The sequence below is a fragment of the Drosophila erecta genome, unplaced genomic scaffold (genome assembly GCF_003286155.1).
Source record: "Drosophila erecta strain 14021-0224.00,06,07 unplaced genomic scaffold, DereRS2 tig00000126-arrow-pilon, whole genome shotgun sequence".
NCBI classification, from domain to species: Eukaryota; Metazoa; Arthropoda; class Insecta; order Diptera; family Drosophilidae; genus Drosophila; species Drosophila erecta.
The window spans coordinates 16,207,727-16,227,386 of record NW_020825209.1 but is presented as its reverse complement, the minus strand read 5'-3'; the positions used below and the strand labels follow the sequence as shown (position 1 = coordinate 16,227,386).

General features: G+C 41.9%; 2 protein-coding genes across 2 annotated transcripts; both read left to right on the top strand.

The window, feature by feature from the left end:
* Positions 1 to 4,658: 4,658 nt before the first annotated feature.
* LOC6549974 (farnesol dehydrogenase) lies at positions 4,659 to 13,446 on the top strand. The gene is made up of 2 exons (XM_001978711.3): positions 4,659 to 5,259; positions 12,915 to 13,446. Exons 1-2 carry the CDS (start codon positions 4,684 to 4,686, stop codon positions 13,080 to 13,082), a joined length of 744 nt encoding a protein of 247 aa, XP_001978747.1. The 5' UTR covers positions 4,659 to 4,683; the 3' UTR covers positions 13,083 to 13,446.
* Positions 13,447 to 14,258: 812 nt separating this feature from the next.
* On the top strand, positions 14,259 to 15,529 carry LOC6549973 (farnesol dehydrogenase). Its single transcript, XM_001978710.3, has 2 exons — positions 14,259 to 14,953; positions 15,289 to 15,529. The coding sequence occupies exons 1-2, from the start codon at positions 14,378 to 14,380 to the stop codon at positions 15,454 to 15,456; spliced, it is 744 nt and encodes a 247-aa protein (XP_001978746.1). The 5' UTR covers positions 14,259 to 14,377; the 3' UTR covers positions 15,457 to 15,529.
* Positions 15,530 to 19,660: the final 4,131 nt, after the last annotated feature.

The window sequence follows — 19,660 nt, the reverse complement described above, 5'->3', positions numbered from 1 at the left end:
CACACATGTCCAGGGCGGAGATTTTCCTGAAGTCCTCATAAAATATTATGTTCAGCTTTTACACTGTGTTGTGTTATTGCGAATCTCAAATGGGAATGGCTGACGTGACTAAGTGCAACATGGCACAGGGCACAGGGCACAGGGCACTGGTAAATAAATTCGTTATCTGTAAACCATTCAAGTGGTTCAATCTGTCTTACCCTTTCCTAGTTTCTAGCACCTGTTTCGGCCTAAAGGTGTTCCGATTGATTCAGCCCCGGACACGTGTGGGAAAGTCACAGTCAGCAAATTGATAGTTTAGGAAGCCACTCACTTTGATGCACTGCGGGGAAATTGGCAACGCAGCTTCTTCTAATATTCTCATATATATTTACAACATATATAAACAACGAAAATTCATCATATATATAACTTTTGCATTCTTTACAACAAGTCTTTACAACAGCAACATTTCTCGATTATGGGAAGGTCGCCCTCGCTGGGTTGCAAACTTCAAAGCCAAATTATAATCGAAATATTTTCCACAGTGCCAGTTTGCAAGTGTATGGGCCTTGCGATCCTCAGCGATAAAGTAGTCCGTTAAAAAGTCGGGAACTTTAACATCTACATATTACACGCCCCATTTCATAATTCACAATTCCATTTTACTCAAGAAAGGTTAAGTTTATGGTGATCCAAATAGATGTACCTTTTGATCAATTTGTCGATACAAATTTTCCGCAGTGTTCGCTGGTCATTTGACCATTTTTCCTGCACGTCTGGAGTTACGCTGCCACATCCGGCATATATGTACATATGTACGTGTCTGCCAGCCAGCCGCAATATGAATCAATAAATGAGCTGAATAGCAGATACAAGCTGCGGAGCTAATCAGCTTGTTTGTGCATATGGGATTCTTACATCTGGTCGTTGAGAAAGGGCAAACCGTAGTGAAACAATCGAATGGCACGCCGAAAAAGCGCTGAAAGTATTTGGTAAATGCATAATGTACGCAATGAAAAATGCAATGCCTGGAGTAGGAATTGTAGTGGAAAAATCCACTGCTTCGTTTAAAATCGGATTCGGTGTAATCCTGGACTGCGGCCAAATCGTATCTGCGGAAGAAGCCATCATAAACCGAATCTGGCCAGGATATCCGGGCCCCAGTTGGCAACTACTGGACTGTAACTAATTACTGAGTCAGCCAAATAAAAATAAATTTCGATACGCATTAAAATCGAATCAATCATTTAGTTTTCGCGTGGCATTAGAACACAAAGTTTCAGCGACAGAATGCCTTGGGACATTGTTGCAGGCGGTGGATTGTTGTTTATTTTGGCCGGATTTTGGCTGTTTAGGTGGCCATAGCAGCCAAAACGCACAAGTTGTTGCCCTTTTTGCTGGGAGCTGCCACACACGCACCTGGAAGCCTGCCTTTTGGACCCTAATACAGAAGCATTATACATAAACCAGCTTAAATAGCCGATGGGACAGGGGGTCGGAATCCCCGCCAGCTGCTTACATAATTAAACCGAGAGATGCTGGGGAATGGAAGGGCCAAGACAAATTGGCATAATGAAAACAGCTGGTGTCGCCTTCGAGGATCAGGTCGAATGCAAATTTCGCTGTCTCCCTGCACATTTCACTTGTCGCCTGCTGGTCGGTCCTTCAGATTCGGGGCTGCGCACTTCACAATACGCATTCCAATTCGGGTTCCAATTCCAATTCCTCTTTTCGAATTTGAATTTCGGGCTCTCCTTTTCAAAGGGACAACGCATATGCAAGGGCTGCATAAATTTCCGGCACTCTTCTGTGACCAGAAACAAGGATACCGCCATCTTCCGGCGATATAAAACGAATTAGCATAGAAAACTGCAAATTTGAATTATGAACAGCGGCAGCAGGAGCAGCAGAAGATGCAACAAGGAGCGCAGGTCAAGAGGACAACAGGAAAGCGGAAAACGAAAGGATCATGACCTGGAGCCCCAGCTGCAGATGTTCCAGTCGCCTCTGTCGAAGCGGAAAGAAACTCACACTGGGAAGCCGCATCCTACAGCATAATGTTTGCTAAAAACTGTGAGAGTACGGAAGGAAATGATTAGATGACCAATAGAATTCAACAACTGGACTGACCCGGGTGCAGCATATTTAGCAAACACCTTTCAATGCGGCGAAAGGTTTCATTTTTCATTCGATTCAAGAAATACACTATCCAGCGTAGCAGCCGTAGAATTCGATTCGTGATAAAGGACACGGCAAAGTAATGGAAAACTCAATGAAGCCCTGTTTCGTTAGCAAAAAGCATTGTTCTATGTGTTAACAGGCGTAAATGGAACACGCATGCTTAAATCAACAGCCCCACTCAGAATACGCAATTGGAGGTGCCCTTTAGGCCATCAGTGATTGATTGCACATCCCACACGGCCCAGAAAAGTCCTTTTCCTTTTCCTTTGCTTTTGCTTTTGCAGTATGCACGTGCCTGCGAGAATGCACATGCTTGGCATTGACCTCTGACCTCTGACCACTGGCACTGGCACTGGCACTGGCACTGGCACTGGCACTGGCACTGGCAGGGCGATATCTGGCAGATACGCTCACATCCTACAGCCCACTAATGCGACTAATAGATCCATGTTTGCCGAAAAGTTTGAGGCGCCACTCCGCCTCGTTTGCTCCCAGCTCCTCGGCAAATACGTAATCAGGAAAATTTTTATGCGCGTTCTCCTTGCGTTCTTGAGTCGCGTCGAGTCGGCAAATAAACGGCGCTTTGAGATGGCCTCCTCCTCCAAATACTTGGAATACGTTTCTCAATTTCCATAAACACGTGGGCAAATAGCACGTGCGTCCGTGGGACAGGAATGGCGAGAAATCACGGTCTTAAACTCACTCTATGTACGAGTATGTGTCTTCCCAGCTCAAAAAACCCTACAATATTACGTAAGCTCTTTTTTCTCAAGATCTGAGAAAAAGTTAAGGCGTGGTCTTATTATACGCGTATGTGCAACATGTGTCCAGTGTAGCATTGTTTTCTCTGCATCTGAGCAGTATATGATTTGTGATACTAATAGTTTGAGAGATCGAATAAAAAATGTATTGGTAAGTCACCATCAACTTTCATGAACTGTAATTTCGCATGATTCCAAACCTTTTTTTTGGTGCATGAACACCGGTCCAATTTTCCCCTCTGCATTTGTTAACTATTGCCGACATTTTCCTGCGTATGTGGCACACTCCCTGATGGAACGAACCCCTCATGAAACTTTTCAGCACTTCGCATCTGCCGAGCCTTTTCGAAGCCCGCTATGTTTGAGTTTCGGCGCTGTAAAATACGCCTTGAATTGATTTTTATTTATATTTCAAAGGAAAACTTTTGTGCAGCTGTCGCGCTTGTTGTTTTTCTTGTGCTTTCCGTTTTGTTTTTGTTGGCCCGGCCTGCAGCTGCGTCAGACTTGCGAATACGACCCGTCAATATTTCATTACCATTTCGATTTAGCTATAGAGCCGGATTTCAGGAACGCATTCCAAGAAACATTTTTTACTTCATAGCAGCCAACTAGATGAATTGCACTTAAAAGGCTTCCCAACGTGTTCTAATGTGATGCATTATTATTCATAAGCGTTCTTTGGGAACGCAATGGTTTCCGCTACTATTAGGCACCCATTACTCAGCTGGTAATGCAGTCAAATCAAATAAAAAATGCATTAATAACTATTACCATGCTTCCTAAATACATTCAGAAGTGATCTGAAAAACGCGATGCTTTCTACCTACACTAACTGCAAGTATTCCCAACATTTATTTAGAAACTTATCCAACTGAAGGTTTGATTTCAAAAGATTTGTGTATCTCCTTTTATGCCATTGATGGAACGATTCTTAGACGTTCTAGAAGTGGGACGAAAAGTTGCTCTTAGCACCCTTCTACCCGGATAAATAACCAAATATATAATCCAATCTCAATATACGGTTATAGGATTATGATCACGCATGGCTTGATTGACCTAGCTTAGATGCGAAATCTGTCAAAAAACGACTTTCGGGTAACGAAAATTGCAAAAAGTCAAAATTGTCAAGATATATGTATATTTAAGAAGACTTTTATTTATGTCTTTATGTCAGAGAATGGATCAGGTTTTGGTACTTAGCTAGTGCGCGTTAGAGCAGGAGGGCCCAAAATAGTTTGGCATATGGGTAGCAACTGTACCTTTAACATACTTTTCAACGAATGCAGTAGAAGCTTTTACTCTGCGAGTAACGAGTGCACAAATTTCCTAAGGGAGCCACACCATTGAATTGAAATGCGGTTTGAATCGATCTGATGCGATTACGTTTCACTCTGCGGCCTAGTGGTAATTGAATACATCATGCATGTGAAAAAAAACATAAAACACGCAATTGAACAAGCTGATAAATTATTTTTGAATTTTATCGGCCGATTAAATATACAGATGCAGATGAGCTATGGTGTGAAAGGCACTGCATGCGCATAATTTGTTGGCGCAATTAAACAAAAGGCGATCTGTCTAAGCGTTAACAAAGTATTAATTAAAATAAACTAAACTAATTTTTAATGTGATGAGTTTTAATATACTGGCCTTTAGGTCCACTTTTCGCTCTGTGTGGAGATGGACTGAGCACCCTTGATCCGAAGCTGTCAATTGACTCAGATACGTCGCAGGTTTTATTTGAGTTACAGCCGCCGGCATGGAACGTTGGCATAACTGCGTAGCGGTGGTGACCGGCGCTAGTTCGGGAATCGGAGCAGAAATCGCCCGAAAACTTATCTCCGCTGGCGTGGTGGTTGTCGCCCTGGCCCGGCGCCTGGACCGCTTAGAGCAGCTGCGTCAGGAGCTGCCGGAGGATCGGCGATTGCGATTGCGCATCATGCAGTGCGATGTCTCGGACGTGTCGTCCGTAAACGCAGCCTTCGACGCGGTGCAGCGGGATCTGAGCGGCGTGGACATTCTGATCAATAACGCCGGAAAGCTATCCGGCGGACAGCTGTTGACAATGTCGGTGGACACTGTGCAGCAGGTGGTCCAGACGAACGTAATGGGCGTGGTCTACTGCACCCAGCGCGCCTTCGAATCGATGCGGCAGCGACAGTCCGCCGGTCATGTGGTGCTCATCAACAGCATTGTGGGCCACTACGTCTTCAATCCGCTGCCCGGCAGCCAGCAGGAGCTCAACATGTACCCGGCCACCAAGCACGCGATCACCGCTCTTACCGAGCTCTTTCGCCAGGAGATGCGAGAATTCAAGACCCAAGTCAAGGTCACGGTGAGTGCGTGTGTCGAATGAACGAACGCCCCACACAATAATCAGGAAACTATCATTCACAATCGAAGCTTTAGTAGGGCCGCCACAATCTTGTGCTATGTGATATAATCACACCTATACTGTAGTGTACGTAGTTCGATAGATTTTTAACTAGTGGGTCTTTTAATAGTGGGTGTTCACACTATAAACTAATGCGTACACTTAATGAGTTCAATTCGGGTGTTTGAATCTAACTGACTCGCTGCTGCGAGGGCATCGCCTTTTATTCATTCTTACATAGGTTCTTATCATCTAATTATATAATGCAGCGCTTGTAAGACGCTGCAGTCTGCGTTGGTCAATGCAGCTGAGGTTTATCTCAAATCTATGTTTGAAGCCTATGACCGCGCTAGTCACCTCCCGCGTGGTCATATCTCTTGACACTTCGGCAATAGACCACTGCAACCGTACTTATCTGTAGTTGCCACTTATGCTGTCCCGTGACATGTTTATTGCAGCCCTTAAATAGAACATATTTATAGATTGTCTACTTATCATGTCTAAACACATGTTTAGACATTCTCCGGGGGGGAAAAATGTACGGCCAGTAGTTGTCTCTCATTTATGTGTTGCCTCCGGATATAAATGACTATTATAATTATAATAATCGTTGTCAACGCTAGGGCCGAGTGTCCGCTTGCCGTGTGGAAAATCAAGTCATCAATGTGTACTTTGTTATTTTTCAGAGTCTTGATGCGCATTTGAAGATTTTGCAGTTCATTAGTGTTGTTGATAATCAAGTGCTTCAGCGGGACCACGTTCCATGTCTCCTTGTCATCTATAATTCGTAAACTGGGGAAGATAGATATTTCAGACGCTGTCGAAATTACTTTTTGAGGAGTAATTATTGTTGTATCTCCTAATATTGCTGTGCATCCTGCAAGTAGTTGTATAATGCCTTGATTGGGCAGTCTTATAACTTCATGCTGTTCGTTGCATCTTATATTAGCTGTTGTATTCCGAAACAGTTTAAATAGCCAACGGTTGGATCCACTTATCTCTTTGATGAACGAATTGCCTTGGAATTCCATCATTTCGCATGAGTGTGCCTTGCTTGGTTTCAATGGAGATATTTCGCAAGAGTGATCTTCCGCGTTTTTCCATGCCCAATTACTTTCGCAAAGCCATGTTGTCGAATCCTCTTGTCTGCATTGGTTAATTTCCATTTCAGACATTAGGTGATATGCGTTTATGTCTGTATTGAACGCAAAATATTTAGAATTCAATTTCGGAATAAGCTTTGTTCCGTTTGTCCACAGTGGTATTGGGATTACTTCAAAGAGATCCGTTTCCTGATTGTTGTATATCGGCAATTTTGCTTCAATGAATAGGACATTATCCTTCAACATAGCTTGTGCCTTCATCAGTTTATAGATCAGTGGTAATTGTATAACTGAATTTCCACCCGGTAGCATTTGTTTTCGTCCTAATTTTTTCTTAACTTTTTCGAGCTCCTCCAGCATTTTGTTAGGCGCAATTAGTGTAGGATGAATTCTTCCTTCACTAATGTCCGTTATCATTGAGATCGCTGTTGCTTGTAGGCTTTCTGCCTCTTCAATCCAGTTTCGCACTTGATTTGATAACATAAGGAATTTAATTGACTCCTTATATACCATAAAGTGCTCCTTCATGGTTTCTGCAATAATATTGACTTGTTTGGTCAGTTTTCCCAAATTCCGGTTTGCTTCTATCGTAGTTGCTCTTACTAATTCTTCCGTGGCATTGATGACCGAGGTCTGATTGTCAACATATTCCATTAGATGTTTTTCGTTTCTTATGATCGTTTGCATATTTTCCTGTATTCTATTTGCATTTCCGATATCAAAGAACAGTATAAACCTTTTCTTTCGGTTGGTACGGTGCCGAAGTATTTTGTCTTTTTCTTTTATGTTGTCAATTTTTGTCCGTATTGTCGTGCCGAAGAAATCGCAGTAGTCCTTGAAGTCTCCCATTTTTGTGCAAACCAAGCGGGATTTTTCCAGGAAGTCCTCTGATTGTTTTATGACATCAAAATAGGCTTGCATGTCATAATAAAACAATAATTGCCAACTGGATGTAGCGACTTCAATTTTACCAATTTTGTTCACCATAACTGCAGCTTTTGCGTCGATGTCGTAAATTTTCCCAAGTTCTTTGGCCTGTTTTTGAGGTTCCGATTTTTCTGTCGCATTTGTAGCTTGCAATATCAATAAACAGCATAGCACAGTAGCTATGCTTCCAGTGCCATTCCTTTTGTCTTTTGGAACTCGCTGCCTAAGCTTCTTGTCCTTGCGTAGCTGCATTGACTCCGTTATAGATGGCGTTGCAGCTCCAGCTGGTTGTGCTTCGCTAACAGGAAGTTGACAGATCTTATTTAGCGATCTTTTTACTTCCCCCTCGTTTGTTTTGACCGTGACTACCCGGACTTTATCATCTTGTCCTTTAGTCGTACCAATGATTCTTCCCATTGGCCATCTTGCAGGGTGAGTATTCTCATGTTTTATAAGAACCAGCTGTCCCTCCTTCAGATTTGGCTTTTCTTGGCGCCATTTGGTTCGCTTTTGCAATGACACCAGATACTCCTCTTTCCATTTCTTCCAAAAATCACCTTTGATGCGTTGAATCAGCTTCCATCTATCCAATTCCCAAAAGCGTTCCAGGTCCTTTAGATTTATTGTTGTAGTGGCACTTATAATTTTCTGCTTTGCTGCTCGAGTTATATTTCCGGACACAATCCATCCAAATTTGGTTTTTTGTCCCAAGATTCCATTTACGGTTTTGATTTTCTCCATCATAATCAGGGGAAATAGATCCACACCTATCACTATGTCAATTCTGCTTGGCTCGTTGAATCGTGGATCTGCTAGCCTGTAGCCCTTCCACTCTTTGTTGATATCAATATCAAACTTTTTGCTGGGAAGGGCTCTATGGAGTGTTGGTAAAACCAATGCTTCCGTTGATGCTTTGAAGCTGCTTGGAATTTTTGGTTTGATCGTTAGGTGGACACTATTTTTTGATAGTTGAGTAGTCTGGGATATACCTTCGACCTCTATAGTACTCCTTACTCTGGGAATCCTTAATATTTGTGCTGCTTCCTCTGAAATCAGCGTCTTCTGGGATCCACCGTCAATAAGCGCCCTCAACTCGTTGTAACCTCCAGCTTTGTTTTTCACTAAAACAACAGCTGTAGCCAATAGAGTGTCTTGGCCTTGCTTAAGGCTATTGCTGTTGATGCTGCGTTTTGTGTCTTCATGCAGAAGGCTGTTGTGTCTTTTGGAGCATCGATTGCATGTAATTTCCTTTCTGCAGTCGATAGCATTATGCTTTCCAAAGCATCTAAAGCACATGTTGTTCTTTTGAACGAATTCTTTTCTTTTTTCAATTGATTGTGCTCTGAATTTGAGACACTTTATCATATCGTGGCCATCCTTAGAGCAAAAGACACACGATCTTACTTGCACTTTTCTTGTAGCAAGCTGAGCGGTATTTTTGGTAATGGCGTTTACTGAGTTGTATTGTTGCTCAATAAACTCCAGTACGTCTTGTAAGGACTGTATATCTCTTGCCTTTTTTACATGCTGTTCATACAGCTGCAAGGCTTCTGGCGAAAATTTCCGCAGCAGAATTTCTGCTAAAATTACGTCAGCAGAGCTTTCTATTTTTCCTTTTTGCTTTATTATGAATATGCTCTCGGTCGCAGTATCCAAAAACTTTCCTAAATTTTTCTCATCATGGGGCAGCAAGCACTCCAATTCCATTAATTTGTTGAAGTGTTGGGAGAATATTTTTCTGCTATTCTCATAGCGTTTGCAGATAAGCTCCCACGCTGCTGTATAGCTAGCCGCTGATCCCGTTATCAAATGGCTAACCACCATTTGAGCTTCTCCTTTTAAGCAGGCTCTTAAATATCCCAGCTTCCTTGTGTTGCTGAGATCTTTCCTGCTGTCTATTAGTTCAGAGAACAGCTCGAAAAATGTTGGCCATTCCTTCGCATTTCCATTGAACGTTGGAAGGTCCACTTTTGGGAGTTCTGGCACGTCGCAGTTGGAACTTTTGAACTGTTCCAACTTCATTTGAAGTACCATCTCTAGTGCGGCAACTTCAGATTGCAGTATGTCTGCCTCATCTTGATCAAAGACAGTTCTGTCATACTTGTTTTCAAGCAGTTTCAGTGTGTCCGTCACGTTGGACCAATGACTTTTCATCATTGCCAGCTGCTTGACTAGTTCAATCTCACTTGAACTATCCAGGGTTTCGTAAATTAGGCTCATCTGTTGCCTCACCCTGTCCGCTCTTCTATCCACCAGTTGAACCAGATTATCAACTGGACTGGAGCTCCGAGCTGATGCGCTATCAGATAATTTTGATCCACTTGGTATATTTATTTCTTCAAGTGTTTCTACCTTTAATTGCGACTCCTTGTAGGCCTTGACAGCATCCATAGTTTTAATAAATATTTTATCATTAAAATATTGATGATCGCCAACTCCCAATTTTACCAGCGCATTGTTGTTAGTAGTAAATCGAACTACCAATGCTTCTATTGCTGGTATAGATGCCTTTTCCTTGATTGCTTGCAGTATTTTGTTCTGCAGCTCTCCTTGGTCTTGCATCAATTTCACAGATCTTTCCGACAACATGTTGGGAAAACAATCACTGTGACTTTTTTGTGCTTTCTGCTTAAATTCTTTGGCGTGATCCGTTGGAGGATTTTTTGATTGGTCGCCCAGTTGACCTAGCTGTGCCTCGACTCACAGCTGATTGATCAGCCAAGGAAAAGCAAGAACACAATGTTTCACCTTATAGTCCTAGTACTTTAAGGCGTGGTCTTTTATTCTGTGTTTCTTACCACTGGTGGGGGAAACAACAGAATCACTCGAATAACCTTGCTCTTTTTACTTTGAAGCGCTGGTTTTTTTCTTCTGTGTTTCTTACCACTGGTGGGGGAAAACAACAGAATTGCTCGAAGGACCAAAATGTAAAATTCACAATTGCTGATGTATGGCCTCAACACGCCTTACCACAATTTATAATGGTACACAAAGCAACCTTTAACTATAGACTATAAGGTGCTTGTTTTATTTAAAAACATAAAAGATTCTTTTGTATCTTTTTGCTTTTTATATTTATCTCTGTTCCTTACCTTTGGTAGGGGGAAACAAGAGTCAATTATTTTTGCTACCTTTAGCTGCAAGATTAACTTAGCAATGCTTAAAGGAGCTGGCCTTTCTCTGAATCCCTTACCATATAGGGGGAAACTGCAGAGTCGAATCCGGCTCGAAGGACCAAAATGTTCACACTATAAACTAATGCGTACACTTAATGAGTTCAATTCGGGTGTTTGAATCTAACTGACTCGCTGCTGCGAGGGCATCGCCTTTTATTCATTCTTACATAGGTTCTTATCATCTAATTATATAATGCAGCGCTTGTAAGACGCTGCAGTCTGCGTTGGTCAATGCAGCTGAGGTTTATCTCAAATCTATGTTTGAAGCCTATGACCGCGCTAGTCACCTCCCGCGTGGTCATATCTCTTGACACTTCGGCAATAGACCACTGCAACCGTACTTATCTGTAGTTGCCACTTATGCTGTCCCGTGACATGTTTATTGCAGCCCTTAAATAGAACATATTTATAGATTGTCTACTTATCATGTCTAAACACATGTTTAGACAGTGGGTGATAATTACTAATAAAGAGGACCTTGTACTTCCTTCGCTAGGGATGCGCACTCTTGCTATGCTCGGGTCTAGCTCGCCGTAGGTCGGGGTTCTTTTAGCTTAGGATAGTACGAACGCTACTACATTTTAATAAGTGCGTCTTACTCATAAACAATATTCAAAACTGGATTATCGATTAACAAAAAGAAATGGCTTTATATTGATACTAATGATACACGCCGACACGTGTGAAGATAAGCTACAGATTCTGATAAGTATTGGGAATTTTGGATGTTAATGATTCCCTAAGTCTTTACCCTCCCTACCATGACAATGCTACTTAAAATATTTACATTGTCCCTTGGCCAAGTTCAAAATAACTCTACCACATATTTAAGAAAGTGTTCAACATAAGTACTCGACAAACCATTAAATCTATTTATTCACAATTCATTCTTTTTGAATATATCTTCAATCATAATTCCATTTATATAAATTCAGTTTAGTAAACGATATCATTAAATCTCTTTTACAAACTAACAATATTTTTATCTACGCATAATTATCCTAGTCGTTCTCTAACTCTTCATTTTTGTTTATATTCAATGAGCAAAATAAAGTATATAAAAGCAAAGTATAAAGCAAATATATATAAGTAATTGAATATAAAATTAGCAAATATAATTATATAATCTTTAGTCAAATGCAGATATTATTTTAATTAGACGTTCGAGTGGCATTTTGTTAGAATTTTAATATAGGTAATTCATAATAAGATTTATATCATTGTTGTTGTAGTACTCACGACCTTAAATATCCACTCCATGATGTGCGTAAAGTTGGGCCCAAGTTCACGTTGACATTGTCGAGCTGTAGGTCAAACTTTAAAGGTTCTAAGTTAAATTCCTATTCAAATGCCAAAAGTTCCGTCAATCTGCGAGTATTTAATTCATTATAAATCGCAATACAAAAGAAAATCGAGAATCAAAACAAAACACAAAATATAACTGCAGCACTGCAGCGATAAGACCTTAGGAAACCGCTGGCTGCTACGCTGCGCTGCGATAAGACGAAATCACAAAGTTGGACCTCCGTTGGTCATAGGAGATGATCTTCACTGCGTGACGATGATGATGTTCAAACGTAATTAAATCTGCTCCGGTCGTCTAAACTTCTGCATAGCTGAATAATCTGGACGAGCTCTAGCCTTCCAATACATTTGGTTATCATTCGGCAGGTGGCCGGTTGCGTAATTTGATGCTGAAGGTTATGTCGCCTCGTGGCCTCTTCTTGGAGCGACGGGGTTTAAACCATAAGCTGATGCGGGGGTCGACGAGACGGGGGGGTAGTCGGCTGTAGAGCAATCACATGCTCTTATATATAGGCCTGGTCTTCCTTACGCCTTGGGGTCGAATCTCGTTGCCACTTTCACACGAATCGAACACGGAAATTTATTGAAATATACCAACTCTTGTTTTTATGAGATTGGATATATATATATAACTAAATTATATTTCCACGTGTATGTGAAGTTAAATGGGCAGCGTCAAAAATGTATGAGCGTTCGCCACGAAGATTTATCCGATAATCATCTAAGCTCTGGGGAAGCTGCATGCTGGTGGTCGCTGTTACAGCTTTTCTTTCCCTAACTGTATAATCGTACGATCATATTCTGTTCTGATTGGCCTAAGACAATTCTCTCGCTTTTTGTTTTGCACCAAAGCTGCTATAATTTAGGGCGAGGGTGTCTTGAAGAGTTTTTGCAGTGTAAAGTTAAGTTGGTCACTACAATACATACATTAAATGGCTTTAGAACATTCATCGATTATATTTTATAGGCGCACACAAGTTTTGGGGAGGTGTTTTGCCTGAGGTACTTTTTGACCTTGCCTTCGAGGTAAACTTAAGGCTGCGGTTGTTGATGTGATATGAGAAAAAGTAAATAGACAGTCAGTCTAATCTCACCTCTTTCACAGAGCATCAGTCCGGGACTGGTGGACACAGAGCTTGTGCCTTTGGACTACAAAAGGCTGCCCATGCTGCAGGCGGAGGATGTGGCAAATGCCATCATGTATGTTCTGTCGACGCCTCCGCATGTCCAGGTGCACGAGCTGACCATCAAGCCCATGGGCGAACCCTTTTAGGACACGCCTGCATTGCTCCACTTTCGCTGCTAAATATTTAACTATGATGGCTTTTAATTTCCCAACTGAATAATTCGCGAACTGCACAGAAATAAAATAAACCGATCCAATGGCTCTGCCTTGGAAAGGAATGTGACATTTTCAGTGTACCTACTGATATTATTAACTTTGGCGCTTAAGATAGATATGCATATCGAAATTTGTAAACCATTTTTTGTATTATTTGTATTTTTGAAGGATAAAGAAACTTTAAATTCGAGCTCGAGCTCGAAGGCAGTTCAAAAAGAATACCTGCTTCTTTCCACGTTTTACTACTTCTCTATTTTGAGATTATGCTATACATATATTATTATGTTATACGTTATATACACATTTTTTAAAATTGAATTGTTCATTGCTTGGTTGTTTTAAAGTCTCACATATAATATTTATTTGGAAAATACCAGAGTTTTTACCTTAATAATTGGTTTTGATTTCCAACCACTTTTGGCAATATGTAATTGATAAAACCGAACCAACACAATAGTTTACTCTTGAATAAAATGATCTAAAATTATAAATAATAGTATTGATCGATTCCATGGGCGGTATTTCAGATACTCCGATCTGCATGATTTCTAACTCTGGTTTATTTAACACTTAAGGTGGGCTCAAAATCGAAATTAAGTCAAGTCGATTTCAATACGCTTCGGGATGCTGATTACAGAGATCTATATATTTTTAAAGTGTCGATGTTATCCTCTTTGCCATGCTAACAGCTACAGGCTTCAGGCTTAATCCTTATTTTTGTGTCGGGCAGAATCAATTAGATTTCTCATCAAAAGCCCTATAGTTATAATATTTTACTGAGACTTCCACCATAAATTATTTGACAGCTATACAAAAACATGTATCAATATATTTGTGTGGTTGGCTCATACCTATACCTATTTTAACCAGGCTTCATCATTCAACTGATTTAGTGCGCGTAAGTACTTAAGGCACTCAGCCGATTTTAAATCGATTATTACATTTGCGACCCGCTAACGTCTTAATTAGCCCGTAAAATACGCCATAGATGCGCGATTCACTTAATTATTCAGCTCACGTGTGAACCGCGCGCTTGGGGCGGCGATGTTAAATATTTTATTTTCATTGACATAGGCCGATATGGGGGTATATAAGTGGATTGTGGGTGCCACCTGGAGTCAGTTGCGAGGAGGACTGCCTGCGAGCTGCGTCTAGAATCCGAAATACTCAAAAGTAACATTCATTGGGACCCGCAGCAGGCGGATTACTCGTCGAGAAACTTGGGGATGGAGCGCTGGCAAGATCGCGTGGCGGTGGTCACGGGTGCCAGTTCCGGGATCGGAGCTGCCGTGGCACGCCACTTGGTGAGTGCGGGGGTCATTGTTGTGGGTCTGGCCCGGCGGGTCGACCGCATGGAGGCCATCAAGGAAGAACTGCCTCCGGAGCTGCAGGGCCGCCTGCACGCCATCCACTGCGATGTCGGAGATCTGGACTCTGTGACGGCTGCCTTCGACTGGATCGAGGAGCAGCTCGGCGGCTGTGACATCCTGGTGAACAACGCGGGATGCCTGAATCCCGGACAACTGCTCACCCTGGAGCTGGAGCAGCTGCAGCAGGTCCTGAACGTGAACCTGATGGGCGTGGTTATCTGCACCCGCCGCGCCTTTCGCTCCATGCAGCAGCGCGAGGTGGATGGCCATGTGGTGCTCATCAACAGCCTCACGGGCCGTAACATCATCAATCCACCTGGCGACGAACTGCAGGTGCTCAACATGTATCCGCTTACCAAGCACGGGATCTCGGCCCTGTTGGAAGTCTTGCGACAGGAGCTGCGCGGATTCAAGACCAAGATCAAGGTTACGGTAAGTCCACATGAATAACTTTTTATTTTGATCAGCGAAAACGTGTCAAACGTTTTAGATTTGTATCGTCTGTCCGAATGCCTGTGGAATCCTTGAGATTCTGGGGAAATTTAAGCCTAACCAAGATGGAATGCCATAGTCGAGTTCGCCGACTATCAGATACCCGTTACTGAGCTAGTGGAAGTGCCAAAGTGCTGGAATATCGCTGGTAGTCAATCGCATGCAGTGGGATTTTTTGCCTAATTTTGAGTAACGAGTCTAATTTTCCTTTGCCCAATTTTCCTTTGCCTACGAGTCGTTGGCTCACCAGTTGTTTTCTGTTCTATTCTTCCCAGAGCATCACTCCGGGTGTAACCGATACGGAGATTCTGCCCTCCGGTTACGGTGCCTTGCCCATGCTGAAACCGGATGACATCGCCGCGGGCATCATGTACGCTCTTGGCACTCCTCCACATGTCCAGGTGCACGAGCTGACCATTAAGCCGTTGGGAGAGCCCTTTTAAGTCCGTCCGGGAATGTTATTGCATTGGCGGTGAAGAGACCGTACGCAGCCAATAAAGTGTCGGCTGAAATGGAGTTCTATTATTTGGAAATATTATGCGTTGGTCGGGCTCTGCTACTTGCTGCAGAGCACTAGGAATGGCCAAAAATAAGGAGATGCAAGCGCCAGCATGGCAAGCCTTGCAGCAACAACACGCCATGCAACAAGGATGTGCCTTACGGTCTACGAAGTGGGGCGGGTTGGGCGTATGTTGGGAACAGGTGACGCCACATGCGCCACTGCAGCAAGAACGCCCTTTGTCAATATTGAAAGCGTACGCGTTTGACATGACATGTAATATAGTCGCTCCCTACCCCACATGCAAGAAAGAAGGAAAGGCGGGGTCGAATCAGAAGGGCACGATTGCGGTTGGAGACACAATTGGATGTGTGAACAGTGGCTGCATGCAGCCAAAAAATGTGAAGAAAGTAGCTGCGATGGCGGTTACTCGGAATATTAAGATAATTGAAATGGCTGGTCATTTATTGGGTTCTCCTAGTACTTTCGGAACTAAGACAAGTTTCGATAATATGTAGGTCTGAGCGCAAGATGATTCACATTCGTTTTGGGCTGCTGTGGGCTGTGAACTGTGAGCCATCCGGTGGTCCTTTATTTTGCATCTTGTTTCGCAGTGTTCACATCTCCGTGGAACACACACATGGTTCATTCCTCGGTACCACCACCACCTTGGGCTAAGCAGCAGTGAGACAACTTTTATGACTTCCCCGCAAGCAGGAGGAAAGCAGGAGCAGCAGCCACTGGAACAACGGTAATGGCAATGCTTATGCTTACGCTTATGCTTATGCTTATGGTAAAAGCCACATCACCAGCAGCAACAACAGCAACAACAGCAGCAACATCGAGCTTCGTTCCACGTCACTTGCCTCACGCCAAGTTGTCAATGTTGCACATAAACACGGTGTTGTCAGTGTTGCTGCTGCTTCGGTACAGACAAAAAAAGGGAAGCGTTGGGTTTCTCAAAACTATCGCATATTATACAACGCAATACAAATAAGAGGGGGAGCTTAAGTCGAGTTCCTCGACTACCAAATACCCTTCACGCAGCAAAACTGAGAGCGAAGCAGGTAGAGATATACAAGGCGGAAGTCAACTGTTTCACAGGCTGACCACCTGACCACTTATTACATATGCTTCGTGTGCCGAAATATAAAAGTTAACAAAATCAAATACCTGGTCAAAAGGTCCAAAGGACCCCTGTGGGTGTCCTGTGTTGGGCGGTTTGCGGGCGTGGGAGTGGGAGTGGGCTCGCCCACCTTCATACATCACACTTCTCTACAAACGAATGTAATTATTATGTCAATGTTTTGAAATTGTATTGTTTCATTTAAGTCGTATTCTATTAGTTGAGTGGTACGAAATATATATTATTACTAATTGGGATCATTAGTCGATTTTAGCCAAGTCCGTCCGTTCACCTTACCCCAGTTTTCCCTCCGGAAAACTTTTTATGGACTTTTTAGGAAATATAAAAATATGCATGTGTCTAAAAGTCTCCCAAAAAGTTTACCAGAGGGGAAACTGCGATGCGGTATATATTTATACATACATAAACAGATACAACGTATACATCAACGGATATTGCTCGACATAATTATAACACTATTTTTAAACGGTTCGTCATAACAAACATGTCTTAGGAAATTAACATATACATTTTTTATTTTTTTTGTAAGTGTATTGCTTGTAGTGCTGCTTCAGTTGCAATATTGTTGCTTCAAACTTGGAGGAGAAGTGGGGCATCGGCATCTCGTTTACTTGTCTGTTCACTCCCCAACTCCTTTGAGAATTTCTGCAACGAGTATAGCTAATAATGTCGCCGCTCCTTGTTGTTCCGGGCTTCGATTTTCTTGATAGGAGGAGGATGACGAGTGCCAGCTACTTTTTCTCGCGGATTGAAGTTATTTTGCGGAATAATAATCTTCGTTCTTCTCCAGTCCACAGATGGTCCACAGGTCAGCATAATTTAGCTTTTTTTTTAATAGTTTAGTCGAATAAAAATTATTTGTTGGCACAAAAGCGATATCAGAAGTTTTAGAGCGACCGGCACCACCTATTGAACTCGATATAAGGTGTTAAAATTGTTGATGATAAAGGATAAAGGATGCTTAATCTCAACTACCTAGCGTTCACAGTTCCCGAGAGTTCAACGTTCATCGACGGACAAGCGGACGGACGGACAGACGGACATGGCTAGATCGACTCGGCTAGTGATCCTGATCAAGAATATATATACTTTATATGGTCGGAACTTTTCCTTCTGCCTGTTACATACTTCTCAACGAATCTAGTATACCCTTTTACTCTATGAGTAACGGGTATAATAATGATATACTGGAGCCGTTTTTTCTCTCTGGTGTGGCCAGAAGTCCATACGTTTTTGGCGGTGCTGTCTACAATAATTTTCAATAGTTTTGCGGTGTTCATGTGAGAACCATACAATTTTTTTCCATATGTATGTTTGGAGATATGAAAGTACAAAAGCGACTGATTTCCATATTAGCTACGAGAGTCACCTAGCGACGTCATTGACCAACATTTACTACCGAGAAAAAGTCTCTACAGACCATTAGCCATTTTAAACCGAAGTTTTTTGTATTTACCGAAGTAATAAAGCACAATTTATTAATTTTAGATCGAAAAAATTCACTTGCTTCCAACAACTGTAAGTTAACGATCAAAGTGCTCAAGTGTGCTAAATTCGTGTCCAGCCAATTTTGGGGGTGTCTGGATAAAAACGAATGGCAAAGAAAAAAGACAAAAGCTAGAGAGGTGAAAATAACGGTACTTCTTCTCTATTACTTCTATATTACTGATGTAATCATTTAACAAATAAAAAAAATAAGAAAAGATAATTGACCATGCATAGTGTGCTAAATTAGTGGCCACCATTGTTTATATTCTTGATCAATAGCCGCCTCGATCTTAGGAACTACAAAAGCTAGAATGTTGAGATAAAGCATGCAGCTTCCAAATGTTGCCACGCCCACTCTAACGCCCACAAACCGCACAAAACTCTCTCGCCCACACTTCTAAGCTTTTAAGTTTTTCTTAATTGTTTTATTTTCTCATCAATTTATACTGATATTCCCGAAAATTTTGAAATTTCTCGTTTGCACTTCCACCAGCTGAGTAACGGGTATCTGATAGTCGGGGATCTCGACTACAGCATTCTATCTTGCTTTTTTTGCGGTCGTTCACTTTAATGGGTGAAGCCAGAAGAATTTCGTAAAATAATAAATAATGATGAGTATGTGTTTTTATATATACCAGTTACTCGTAAAGTTAAAGGACTATCTGGCTATCTACGTCCGAATGAACGGCGAGATCTCAGGAACTATAAAGTTGAGATTAATGCATATTTGTTTCGTTTTATTTCTTGTCTTGCCATTACTAAAACCATTTTGGCCATGCCCCTTCTAACGCCCACAAACCGCCCAAAAATGTTTTGAAACATTTTTAAATTTTTTTTCACTTTATTATATTCTCAATTTCTACCGATATTCCAGAAAATGTTGAATGTTGGATCTCGTTCGCACTTCCACTATCTGAGTAATGGGTATCTGATAGTCGGCAAACTTGACTATAGCGTCCTCTCTTGTTTACTTGTGTATTCGAGTGTAACCATAACGCATTCCCTTAGCAATGGGTAACAACAGCCTTCGTGCTTGCCACGTTTACGATTGCTTAAATCGCACAGAATACGGCATTTAAAGATTTTCTTTATTTTTTGAATAAAGTATTTGACGCAAGTCAATTCCTCTTCTTTGTGATTTGTACTCGATTAGGGGCCCATATAATATATAGTTCTATTAGTTATTTCAATATTCCCGTCTTTAAGAAATTCGTTGATAATTCCATTTCTGGAATTGAGATTGTTTAAACTCAAGACTACAGCGTCGTCTAAAATAGTCAAAGTGTTGGGTACCTGGATAGAGCAATCAAGTGCAGAAGCACAGCGCCAAGTAAATAGTCAAAGCCAGGGTAGATGGAGGGTCAAAGCCAAAATGAACTTTTAGGAATAGATGTAGCTCACTGTGCGTCGTGGAAAAAAAGGGTATACTAGATTTCTTGAGAAGCTAGAATGTTGAGATTAGACATACGCGCATGCATACACGATGTGGCCACGCCTTTTCTAGCGCCCACAC

Bases quoted from the DNA above. Each gene is read 5' to 3' on its own strand.
- LOC6549974 (XM_001978711.3), top strand. From the start codon at position 4,684: ATGGAACGTTGGCATAACTGCGTAGCGGTGGTGACCGGCGCTAGTTCG. The intron at 5,260-12,914 runs GTGAGTGCGTGT...CCTCTTTCACAG, and splicing joins AGACCCAAGTCAAGGTCACG to AGCATCAGTCCGGGACTGGT.
- LOC6549973 (XM_001978710.3), top strand. From the start codon at position 14,378: ATGGAGCGCTGGCAAGATCGCGTGGCGGTGGTCACGGGTGCCAGTTCC. The intron at 14,954-15,288 runs GTAAGTCCACAT...TATTCTTCCCAG, and splicing joins AGACCAAGATCAAGGTTACG to AGCATCACTCCGGGTGTAAC.